Source organism: Montipora foliosa, chromosome 2 (assembly GCF_036669935.1).
Source record: "Montipora foliosa isolate CH-2021 chromosome 2, ASM3666993v2, whole genome shotgun sequence".
Taxonomy (NCBI): Eukaryota; Metazoa; Cnidaria; class Anthozoa; order Scleractinia; family Acroporidae; genus Montipora; species Montipora foliosa.
Window position 1 is genome coordinate 15,907,517 of NC_090870.1, and position 12,500 is coordinate 15,920,016.

The 12,500-nt window shown below is 39.7% G+C and overlaps 3 protein-coding genes and 1 long non-coding RNA gene across 4 annotated transcripts in view; all 4 read right to left on the reverse strand.

The window, feature by feature from the left end:
- The window catches only part of LOC137992548 (multivesicular body subunit 12B-like), a 64,951-nt gene extending 61,912 nt beyond the window's left edge, over positions 1-3,039 (reverse strand). The window contains exon 1 of the mRNA XM_068837927.1: positions 2,936-3,039. Coding sequence (XP_068694028.1) covers positions 2,936-3,016 — 81 coding nt within the window. The 5' untranslated portion in view covers positions 3,017-3,039. The remainder of the gene's footprint in view (positions 1-2,935) is intronic.
- Positions 3,040-4,741: 1,702 nt separating this feature from the next.
- On the reverse strand, positions 4,742-6,685 carry LOC137991245 (uncharacterized). The gene is made up of 2 exons (XM_068836359.1): positions 6,125-6,685; positions 4,742-6,007 (listed from the first exon to the last, which is right to left on the reverse strand). Exons 1-2 carry the CDS (start codon positions 6,683-6,685, stop codon positions 4,742-4,744), a joined length of 1,827 nt encoding a protein of 608 aa, XP_068692460.1.
- LOC137989917 (uncharacterized) lies at positions 4,961-9,009 on the reverse strand. Its single transcript, XM_068835502.1, has 3 exons — positions 8,958-9,009; positions 7,614-8,623; positions 4,961-6,007 (listed from the first exon to the last, which is right to left on the reverse strand). Exon 2 carries the CDS (start codon positions 8,618-8,620, stop codon positions 7,628-7,630), a length of 993 nt encoding a protein of 330 aa, XP_068691603.1. The 5' UTR covers positions 8,621-8,623; positions 8,958-9,009; the 3' UTR covers positions 4,961-6,007; positions 7,614-7,627.
- Positions 9,010-11,425: 2,416 nt separating this feature from the next.
- The window catches only part of LOC137989929 (uncharacterized), a 1,146-nt gene continuing 71 nt past the window's right edge, over positions 11,426-12,500 (reverse strand). The window contains exons 1-2 of the long non-coding RNA XR_011121084.1: positions 12,219-12,500; positions 11,426-11,662 (exon numbers count right to left, since the gene is read on the reverse strand). The exon at positions 12,219-12,500 is cut by the window's right edge and continues 71 nt beyond it. This is a non-coding gene — a long non-coding RNA (uncharacterized lncRNA). The remainder of the gene's footprint in view (positions 11,663-12,218) is intronic.

Genomic DNA, 12,500 nt, shown 5'->3' on the forward strand with positions numbered 1-12,500 from the left:
ACAACTTCTTTCTCACCACAAGCTTAAGCGTGTACTCTGAGCTTCTAACACCTTTCCAAGACCAATGTTACTAAAGTTTTTTTTTCCCCTTTCCAGCGGGGTTAGTATCTGGATGGGGGATGTCAAAATATGCGACTTTTGCGGTCAGGAACATACGCCCAAAAATTCTATTTTAACGCTCAAAAATGTGAACAAAGCAAGGTACAGATTTTGCTAGCCTGCTTTATGCAAAACAAATATTGACGAAAAAGTAAATAAATATTAATATGTAGTTTTTAAGGAGAGCAGAAGGAACTCTGGAGGAGTTCAATTTTTCTATCGTACTTTTGGTCATACAAGTAAAATCGCAAAATCGAAAGTGAGATCGATTTTAGCGGCCGCCTGTGATCAAGTTTTACCTTGCGTGTTTACTGACAACTCACGAAACAAAGGATGCATCTGTGACAGAATGACGGCATAACACCTGGTTTTTGTTAGTGTGTTTTTTTTTTTTCTTTCAAGTGTTATAAAGTTCGACAAGATCTATGTGCGAATTTAACGTAAAGATCACAATTGTTGATGCTAGTCCAAGTGTCAGCTGAAGTTAAGCTCCTCCGAATAAGGTTAGTACTTGGATGGGGGACGGCTGCGAAGTCCCCGTGACGGCGATAGCTAATTCGTTTTATTTAAACTTGATTTCATTTTTTATCTTGTTTGGCCGTTGAAAGCTATTTTCTTATTTTCTTTCTACGTCAAAACGGCGAACAAATTGATTCCCAAGAAATATTGGAGTACGTATTCGTTCTATGCAAAATAATAATGTTCACAGTGGAACACACAAGTACGAAGCAAGATCTAGAAATAACGTAGAAAATTCTCCTTACCTTTAAAGCTTGCCTTTTTCAAAGAAAAAGCATCTATCCACTTTATCGAATAGTTTAATACTGAAACAATCATGGCGGGCGGAAAGATTCTATTATAAATCTTTGCTTTCACCAGTTTAACGGAAGTGTGTCACGGTGGCCGAGTGGTCTAACGCGCTAGCAGAGAAGAATCGTGACGGCTTGGGAAGAATAGGAGTTCTCCTCGGGGCAGGGATGTTTGGAAATACCAGAGGGAATATAAGTCAGTCCACCCGATCGGAGATTAATTCAATATCCGTGGGGTATGCACATTTGTGACTACCAACAAAAAAAAGACACCAGCCCGGTTTTAAGACGTGGATGCCTTCGGCATTCCACGTAACAATTATTCAACTCACGCTTGTTGGATATGAGATGATAGATAGGTAACGAGGCGCGTAGCGCCGAGTTGGCTATAATCATCTCATATCCAACAAGCGCGAGTGGAATAATTGCTAATTAACTGGGTGAAATGGTTGTGCGCATGCGTGATTTGTTGGCCACACCGGGTTGGTGTTATGGTGTGATATGTTTCCATATAAAATAAAAAAAATTATTCCCTTCTTTGCATACTTAATGGTGCAGTAATAAAGGTACTTAATCCAAGTGATAGAAATAATGAAATATGAAATAAAATTAATTAAGACTATTTTACAAGGCAAACATTTTATTTTAGATAGATCATTTCTTATTTCACACAGCCAAAAAAATGGCATAAATAAATGCTGCAAGTTCAAAGTAAATTACCGTCCACAGTAAATGAAATTTACTGTTGGGAACTTCAACAGTTAAAATCTGACTCCTTGAAAGTTGTGTTTCCTACAGAAAATCCTGATCCGATTTTAAATCCTAAAACGAAATTGGAAACTAAAGAATATATAAACAGGAAAATTTCAAATACTATACAAATCGGGATTTAAAGATTCAGTACTGTGGAGGGTTTCTATAGTGCCAGCAGTTGCTTTTAAATTATGGGTCTTTCAGATAAAATAAAACGGAAACAAAATTGGAACAAAATCTGTTTTGCTTTGCTCGTCTAAATCATGCAATAAGTGAATTACAGGCCGAGATAACAAAATAGCAAAGGGACAATTTGAGGAGAGGTCACATCCTTGATTGCCAGGGAAGGAATAATAAAGTTGGGCTAACGATACCAACAGCCTCAATGGGAAAGATTTTAATTCACCAAACATTAGAAGAAGCCACCATGGTCTTTTAGAGGGTTGTAAGCTCTCTTTACACATACAACGGCGACGGCAACGAGAACGTCAGAAATTTGCATATTTAGTGGGCAAAAACAATAGCTTTGCACTCTCTGCACGAGCATTTTTCATTCATTCCGTCCATTTCTTTGTCGTCGTCTGCAAAACAACAACGTTAAATTGCCATATTTGAGCTTTTATGGACAACGTCAGAACTTTGAGATAAATTTTCATTTTCTCCCCTAAATTAAGGACGTTTGCGCTAAAATCTTTCCACATTGAAATTTGGTTCTTTCCAAAAATGAAAAAAATTGTGGGGTCACCCACTTTGTTTCGGAGAAAAAGACAAGGGAAAAATGCCCTAATTTCGATAGATCGAGCATCATAGCTTGATATAGTTAGAGTGAAGGTTTCTGTGCTTAGAAATAATAGGAGTGGGTTTTTTAGATAATTGCATGCCTCTGGAGATGTCGTAAACAAGTTCAGTGCTTTTTAAAAATCCTTTTTGTTTTACTCAACTTGAATTCCTGGGAGAGAGAGAAAAAATATGTAATCGGACCTTTTCCATGGTGATGGTCATCACTGTAAAAGCCGACCAAAAACCAGCCAATCAGCTCGCCCAATTTAGCCTGAGAATCGCTTGCGGTATATTGATTACAGGCAAAAAAAGATAGAAAATAAAGTAAAAAAAAATTGATTACAGACAACAACAACATGTTTACATGTAAAAACATGTCAAAACTACGAAAATATTTCACATAACATTGTACATGTACATGAGTTCTACCAAGAGCACACCATTGAATCATTCTTATCTCTACAATGTAACAAACACGTCTTGGCTTGGCTTACCATGAAATATTTTGCAGGGCATCGATCCTTCTGAGAAACAATTTTGATATCTGTAATGGGAGGGTACGGAGAGGCCTGCATTTCCAAGTGCTTAATCTTGATATCCTATTTAACAATTAGATTATGAGCTCGAGATTTTTATGAAGTGATAGTTGATAAGGCCGAAGGAATTCTTACTAAAAATTTACTTCAAATAATGGTTTCCAATTATTTCTTGACGTATTATTAAACTTTGCGCCTTAAAAAGATCGCTCGGATTGAATTGCCATTTAAAATCTAAGTTGTGCGCGCGAGCGCATCAGCTAATTCAATAATTTCAACTTTTTTGAAATTCAAGAAACCGTAAATGTCCTTTCGTTTAGACTTCTCAGAAATTTAATTACCCAATTGCATCCAAATTTTCCTCCAAAACTTTGGGAAAACGAGAAAAACGTCGTTATTTCCAAGACGACCTCCAGCCACTGCTCACTAATGACTGATAGTGTTCAATGGCTCAGCCAATCAGATTACAGCATTTGCATTAATTCTACTAATAGTTTGGGATATAGACAATTTATTTTGTATATAAAATGCCGAAAGGTATGCCACAAAATGGCGGCGCGCGGTTGGAGCTTGGGTCGAGCACATAAAATCGAGGCTAGTGAGGCATCACTTGGTTAGCGGAGCGACCTGGGCCTGGGGCAGAGCCCAATACTGAACCACATGAACCATTCCGGAATTGCGCAGGGTACTGGGACGAGTTTCATATTTGAACCAATCGATAAATTGAGACCATCACATGAACGATAAAGTTGAGATTGGCCATCTGTCCAAGTTTGATGCTTTTTGGTGGAACAGAGACCAAGTTACGGACTTAAAAACATCCTTAAAAATCCTTGCAAACGTGTCTAATTTTGAGGCTGTGTCCCCCACTTAAACCATATAAACTCTTCATTTTTTTTACCATTTCTGTAATATTCATAAAAATAATAGAACTCACTGTTGTTGAAAGCGTCGTGTCGACGTTCCAAAAGCGTTGAAAAAGTGGTTTCCTTTTTTTCTGAAGTGTCAGAACGATACACGGAAAGACCTCGTACAAAAGGAGAGCTTACCTATAACGTGTGGGGGGGATAACTACTTGGTCACGACATTAGAACGTGTGGAGCCGTTTTTTTTTTGATTTTTTTTTGGGGGGGGGGGTGGGGGGGGGGTATTCCTCGAACAGTGTCTTGCCTGTCCTGGCTGGTCGCGTGGAAGACCATCCAGGTACAGATACTTCAGGTAATCGAGGTCGTAGTAGAACCAGACGTGTACCTGCGTTATTGAAGATAAAACCGAGTTGTCTAGCCCGTGTCTCCGCCAACTGTTTGTCACTCATTTATCATGACCCTTTCAAGAAGTTCGCATCTTTTATACACCCGTCAATAACTTATGGATTTTGCTTTCTGCTCCTTACACACATTCAGCGCAAGACACATGGAGGATAACAACAGCCAATAACTTGCAAGCCAACTTATAAAAAATTATAATATATAGGTCTCCCTTATACTACTTTGTAATTACTCGTTTCAGTTAATAATAACTTTTAAAATAAACACATTTACGCGCAAAGGCCATGACTGTTTCAAATTCTTCAATTCCCATCGCAAAGTGATACTATCAAAACACTTACTGTTTATTGAAGAATTGGGCATGTTAACCCTACTGTACTACTAATGTACTACTAATGATTTGGCAGAATTATCATCAAACTTCAACTTACAGGTAAGTCTTGTTTAATTTTCAATTCTACCAAATCATTACGTACATCCGGGTTACCATGAGACTTTAACGCAGTGAGCACAAAATGAGAAAACACCCAAACAACTTCACACGCCGACTATAATTGTACACTACTTTGCAATACAATTTTGTTGTACAAGGCATTAACCTAAGTGAGAACTGCCAAACTTTTACAGCAACCGGCTTGTTGTAAAACTTCCGAAAAGTGGACTCCTCAGTCCAACCAGCTGTAGCTAGAATCACATCAGTGGAAACTGACATAAGAGCTTTACTCGTTGAAGCACACCTAGTGCTATGACCAGAAAATATTTTTGTATCAACCCCTGCTTGTCCCAACAAAGTTTTGATCCAGCGTCTAATAGTAGACGAGGTTACTGCCTTATAGGGCTTAATGTACGAAACAAGCAATTTTGAAGAATTCCTCAGCTTTTCAGTAGCCAGTAGGTAATAATCTAATGTTTCATAAACACACAGTTCCCTTACTGGATACTTGTAAAGGCGTACATTGCCAAACACTTTGCCAGGTTTGTCCTGCTTAATGTGTTCAGTTAAGGCAAAATTAAAACATGTATCATTCTTCTGCATATATTGCTCTGATGTATCCAAAAAGGTCAAAGTCTGACACCTCTGCCCCGTAGTTAAGGCAATCAACATGTCTAATTTCAGGGTGAGTTCCTTCAATTTGATCTCGTGCAGGGGCCAAAATAAACTCAAGTAATCAAGGACATTATCCACGGACCAGATGTTGTTATACTTCGGCACAGGCTTGAGCTTGTTGAACACCCCCCTAAGGTAACGGCAAACAAGGAAATGCTTCCCTACAGGTGTGTGAGATGAAGCATCATTATCACACATGTCAATGTTAGAGACTGCAGACCGAGCTGTATTCAACGCAGAATAGCTCAAGCCACTCTTGAAAAGACTGTGCAGAAAAGAGAGTACAGCCGTTACAGTGGGATGCAACGGATCAATCTTTCTTTCACTGCAAAATTGCAACCACTTGTTAATATAAACTTTATATTGTTTCTGAGTGCTCTCTCTCCATGAATGCATGATGATGTCGACAATGTCTGGCGAAATCTCAGACTCTTGCAAGGATCGCCTGATAACTTGCATACCATCAACTGCAGGCGTTGGTGTAAGGGATGAGGACCGTCCAGAGTTGGATGAATCAGGTTCTGAACTGAAGCATTGAATACACGTGGCGTTTCTGTTAGTAGGCTCAGTACAGCCGTAAAATAAGGCTGAGTTGTCCACAAGGGAATTACTAGAATTCCTGATGCCTGGTCGCGAATTATTTTCTGTACACACCTTGAAACAAGGCAAAATTGAGGATAAGCATAGAAGAAAAATTGTGACCAATCAATGGCAAAAAGCATCCACAGACTTTGCCATTGGATGTGGTTTCCAGGAAACAAAATCCTTTACCTGAGCATTAAGTCTACTAGCAAATAGATTTATATCTGGTTTGCCAAATAAAGCTACTATCCTCTGAAAAATTGGAGCGGAAAGCATCCATTCCAGATCCAAATTCAAATTCCGAGATAACTGATCAGCGTCAATATTGCTTGATCCGTGAATATGGGCTGCTGATAACCAGATATCTTTGTCAATAGCCCAATCCCAAATATCCTTAGCAACGGAGTTACATTCTAAAGATCTACAACCTCCCATAGAATTAATGTAAGACACAGCAGTGTTGTTATCAGACATAACCCGCACATGAATGTTGTTCCTGGCATCAAGTAGGGAAGACAGAGCAAGCTTAACTGCTAATAATTCCAGGTAATTTATGTGCCCGGATGACTCTGACTTAGACCAGATGCCCCTAGTGTTATTCCCAGGTTTGATGTGAGCACCCCAACCCATTTGGGATGCATCAGTGTAAACAACTACATCAGGACTACTATGAAAAATTCTTCTTGATGCTGTCAGAATATTTGCAGACCACCAGTGAATCTCTTCCAAACTGTCATGAGACAAGGTCATGAATGAATCAAAATTCCCCTGGTTCAATAGTAAACCATGTATTTGGAAGAGAGAACGTTTGGCACAACTGCAAAATTTTAACAGCTTTCTTGTTAGTCAAAGTAACCAACATGAGAATAGAGTTCAAAATGAACCCTAAAAACTCTAAGATCTGTGTTGGTATGATAACTGACTTTTCTGGATGGATTTTAAAACCCAGACTGACAAAAAGTTGTATAGCACGTAATGTGGCTTCTTCACACTCTGTATAACTATCTTCCAGATAGAAAGAGTCATCAATATAGCCCAGACAGGTGTGGCCAAACTGACTTATCAAGTAGCTAAAGACCGGTTTTAAAACTTTCGTAAAAATCCTAGGGCTACTAGTCAATCCCATAGGCAGGCTAGTGAAAGCATATAATTGACCCCTCCAAATAAATTTTAAATATTTCTGATGTTCTTCTGCAATAGGGATAGAGTAATATGCATCCTTCAGATCTATAGATGTCATGTAACATCCAGGCCTCATGAGTCTAATAGCTGTCTCTAACGTGTCCATTTTAAAATGATGGTATGTCACTGACTCATTCAGTTTCTTTAGGTTAGATATAACCCTGTGAGACCCATCTTTCTTAGGCCTTGTAAAAATTGGAGATATCACCTGGCCATCCTCATGTGATGATAGCCTTATTATCCCTTTAAGAAGGAATTTTTCTACTTCATTGTCAATGATAGTCTGCTCAATTTCAGTAAAGGAACAAAAAGGCCTAGCAACACTAGTACATATTCCAGGTTCCCGGTCAAATTCAATATGACAGTGAGTAACTGCATCCAAGATAAAAGGATCTGATGTGATAGTCTTCCATACATGAAGACAGTCTCGCAGCCCTCCTGCCTTAAAAGGACTTTGATTTGCAATAATAGTAGTAGCAAAAGTTGTCTGACTTACCTCAGCTGGTGATCCTACTGGGTCTTGGTTGCCGAGGACCTGGGATTCTGCTGGGGCCGAGCATGGCCCCGGCCATGACCTAACAAAGAATTAGAGGATGCTCTTCCCCTGCCAGTACTCTGACCGAAGCGGCCACGACCACGAACACCTCTAAAGGCGGGGACTTTGTAAGGTTCCATGCGTCTCTTAGGAGTCACTTTATTGCTGAGCTTTTGTGACTTTGTTAACTCTTCCACTTCTTTGTTTAGGTCATCTCCAAACAAGAATGTTGACACAGCAGTAGATGGGTTGCATAAAGGAGCATATTGCTTGTTCAGGTCAGGACGAATGAGATCTCTTCGTTTTAGATTAAGCTCTCTGTTTGCTGACAACAGCAGGACTGCTGTATGGGTCAAAACATTCCTCTGATCCCCATTTGCACTGTTGCACAGCTGAAGTACAGCATATAAACCTGACAACAGCAAAGACTGTGCCTTCTGGAAAGCTGAATCATTGTTTCTGGTCTCCTGTCGTAATTGTTGCCAAATTTGCTTGTTTATCTTGGGTGCAACCAAATTAGTGCAGTTTTCAGGTCTGAGGTACTTGTTCTGTACCTCGGCCAACTTTTCTTTGGTGAGCTTCTCTGTAAGCAGACTCTCCACTATTTCTGCCAAATTTGCATCTATGGCAGGTGAAGTTTTCTCTAGAACGCTAAATTCATCAGCGAGTGATTTAAAGGAACCGCCATCCGAGCCTTCAGCATGGTCTGAGGTTTTTGGCTGGATAAAATCATTTATTTTAGTTGCAACAGTCGTTGCAACAGCTGTATCCGAACACTCAGTGCTCGCCTCACTGGTCTCAGGTACGGTCTCATAATCTTCAAAATCGGCATAAACCTTCTCGATAGAGTCTTGCACGTGAGCCAAAATGTCTCTTTTGGCATCATCTAAAAGTTCGGCAAACATCGCCTTGAAGTCCACGGGCGAAGTACCTCCAGAATTTGCAATTTTCTGAGACTCCTCAGACATCGTCTGAAGAAATTAAGATGGATAAGGAAAACGTCAAGCTTACTGCACTACAAAATGGCGGACTCGTACGCCACGTGGTATCAAAAACAGTCACAAACTCGTTGAGTCTTGTAAAGATACGAGGAAAGGGCATAAACGCGTTACACCACAATTAAAACTCCAGACACGTCCAGAAGTCTTCTCATAAAATTATAATTCGGCACAAGAGCCGAGCCCGCCTGTGACGCGTCACAGAGCACGAAAAAGGAAAAAATCCAGACAATAACGGCTGGAAAATGTAATGTGGAGCGCGTCCACAGTAAAGGAAACATAAACGAAAAAGTAACTGTTAACTTACCGTGATAAGCAGCTGCCAACGGCGTAGAAATATCTGAGAAAAATACACACGACTAAACCTCGTGGCGAACGACACATGCACTGACCTGCGGCGGTGCGTGCGCATCTCATGGTAACCCGGATGTACGTAATGATTTGGTAGAACTAGTGACAACTCCTATGATATTGCAACGAGAAAGTGGCTGCTAAAAATGAAACGAAAATGCTGTGCAAATTCTTTCCCAACTACTCCATCCTTCACATAGAAGCAACGATACTTGCAAAACCATTACTTCCTATCTAAGAACAAAGTGACGATTATAGCAGCACTTTTAGTTGCTTTCAGCTTAACAAAGTCATCAGCACCAACACCGTATCCTAATGACTTGTTTTATCTTTAATTTGGAAAGTCAGACTTCAAATTCTACTACCTTACTCTACCATATACGAACTCTAAGAGTTACGTTGAAAACACCCCTCCCACACCAGTACTCATTAAAACACATACGCCCAAAATATGTACAAACAACGGCCCGCATTTTCTACTTCATGTCCGGCCTCAAGAAATTATGCATTCACGTTGCGGAACATCCACAAATAAACGGTAAACCAGCACGATTGCTAACCAAGAAAAATAAAGAACTTCAAAACTATTGCCCAATATTAATCACCTAAACGCGTCGAAGTCGTTAACAGATTTAAATTCTTCATGAAAAACGGAATGCTAATCTGTTGGCCGAACGCAGCATAACAAGTCATTTCATGAGTTTTGCGTCATTTAAATATCAGTACATCCCGAAAAACAACCTCGCGTTGTCGCTGCTTCACGGTCACACGTTTCATAAAAACCCCAATAAAATATAGATTTTCTGGAAGCTTAGGAATTTTAAATATAAAAAATATAAAATACCTTTCCTAAAATAGCCATCATTTTCCAAAAGTATGTAGTTTCACAAATTGAGTTCGTTTCCGGTCAGAATTTAACCGGAAACTACATTTTCTTCACACCTTGATCTAAAAAACCTTTTCGAGGCATTTCGATTACATGTCTGGTTTGTTTTTATTCACTGTTAAACTTAAACTTTTTATAAAACGCGAAGTACCTTTTCTTAATACTCATTACTTTCGAAGGAGGCAACAAATAAATACTTCCCGATACGGGTTTTTTGCCACATTATCGGGCAACATTCTTGCCAAATTTCAGCGGAAAGGGATGAAAACTCGATGTAAACGAACTGAAATCGTGCGCCTATTCAATGAAATTTGCATTTGAGTTTTGTGGACAGCTTCTAATTTGAGATAATTTATTCGTAGAGTCGTTTTCCTTTCTAACTTTGTCTAGAAGAAACGTTTTTTCGCAAACCTTTTGTAATAAGAAAACAAAAAAAATCAATGAGGTGTACCTAACTAAAAGGGCAAAATTATCAATTTTGGGGTATGCCGATACCTTACAACGTCACTCATTTTAGAAACGCCGCTCGCAGGGGACCAAATATAATAATAAACCTACAACAAAGTCTTGCCAAATTCGTTTACAGCCACAATTGTAAGCTCACACCCGCCGTACTTGTTACTATCCTGTGTCTTTCAAATGTTTAATTTGTGTTTCACCTTAGAGGCTAGCGCTTCAAAATTACGCGACAATCGCAAACGAGTAACATAAATATGAATAACGAAACAACTGTGTCCCGGTGGATTGACATCACCACCTCAAATGACGTCGCGACCCGTCAACATTTTCAGCCTGTCTCAAAGAGTCTAGTATCTTCACATACACGATTTTTCTAAGTCTCTCACCACCTGACATTTCCAACAATCAGTTCGACCTTTCAAGAAACGGCTCGTCACGACCCCTTAACATTTCCAGGCGTCTTCAACGCCTCGACTATCTTTACAAATACACGATTTTTTTTTCTAAGTCTCTCACCACCTGACATTTCCAAAAGTCGGGTCGACTTTTTCAAATGACGGCACGTCACGAACTAGACGGGTCGTTACGACCCGTCAACATTTTCAGAAAGTTCCTCGAACCTTCTTTAAAATAGCAACTTCCTGTTACTTTACTTCCACAAACACCAACGACCCGACTTCAGTTCGTGTGTATTGGACAACCCTCCCATTTATCTTCAACGAATGAACTTCAGGGGCACCCAACGATAATCTTCGTTGAAATATGTGTTCCCCCTGAGGCCTCTTCCCTCTTCGAGATAGTCAAACTGTTCTAAGAATTTCGGTTCTACGTTGCCAGACAGCTACAGATTTCTTTACTAATATGATCACCTAAAAGATTCGCAACCAGGGAAAAGTAGTCCTTTACGGTTTTTTGGCACTTAAAAGGTCACTTAGCAGTTTCGGATGAGCAATATTTTTTTCGGGGGAAAGTCTAGTTTCCACTTTGCATAATGGTCCTCCAATTCCTCTTTGAAGCAAAGACAAAAACAAGCAATTAAACAAGAAATGCGGCAATCCTCTGCCTCCACCATATTCAACGACACTGAAATTATTCTTTTATTTCTTGAGATCTACATTCTTTACATAGTTTTATTTGTAAGCTATGTTATAAACTGCTCGTTTTCTCATCCGTTACAGGTTCATGGTCAACTGATGATCGGTCTGGTGGTGTCAGTCTACGTAATTAGTATCTTGGTTCCTCTTGTGGGTCAATTTACAGCCCAAGTTCCTTGCCACAGCGCAGACACTCCGGCGACGTTCCTCTACCACTGCTTTCTGCAAAAGCAAACATATATATCAGCTCTATGATTCATTGAAATCGGCGGCTGAACATACAATTATATTTTTACTGCTGTTGCAGTAGCCGTTATTAAAGTCGCATGTAGACAAAAAGCGATGCCCCTTTCCTTTTGCAGCTTTTGCACACATTTAGAACCATTGTCTGATGCAAAATAATACTAAAAACTATCGCTTTTGACAGAGGTCGCAACCCAATTGACTTGCTAAACCGGTGGACATCTCAACTGTGCGTTCACGGCGTGGAAGTTCGTAACACATTTAATTTAAACACGCTATTTTCACACTGGTCCATACAGTCAAGCAAAGTTCCCTGTTCACCGACCGTCTATCTTATGGTGAAATTATGGTGACGAAGAAGTGCACTTAGACTTGGTCAATTCAAAATGGAAGACTTTCTGAAAATGACCCATACAACTTGAAAGGTCCATGCAATAAAGAGTCTTCAACATGGTTCAGTCCGCGGCCTTCATGATCAGCACTGAGCTAATTTCAACACTAAAAAACTTTTAAGCAAGTGTAATTATTGCCTTACCGGGTTCTTATTTGGCGGAGAGCCAGGGGAAAGTTTCGGAGACATAATACTGTGAGCTTCGTGCACGAGAGACACGACAAAAAAGGTTATGAAGAGAAGAGCAACCTTTTCTGACTTCATTCTTGAAATTTTCGAGATCCACTGGATTTACTTATTCAGCGTCTATCAAGACTCATTCAACTTGATGCAGCTTGTAAGATTATGTATATTAAAAGGCCGTCTTGTAGCGAGGATGTTCCACTTATAATGGGAAACAATTCCTTTCTTTGCAGACGCAATTGT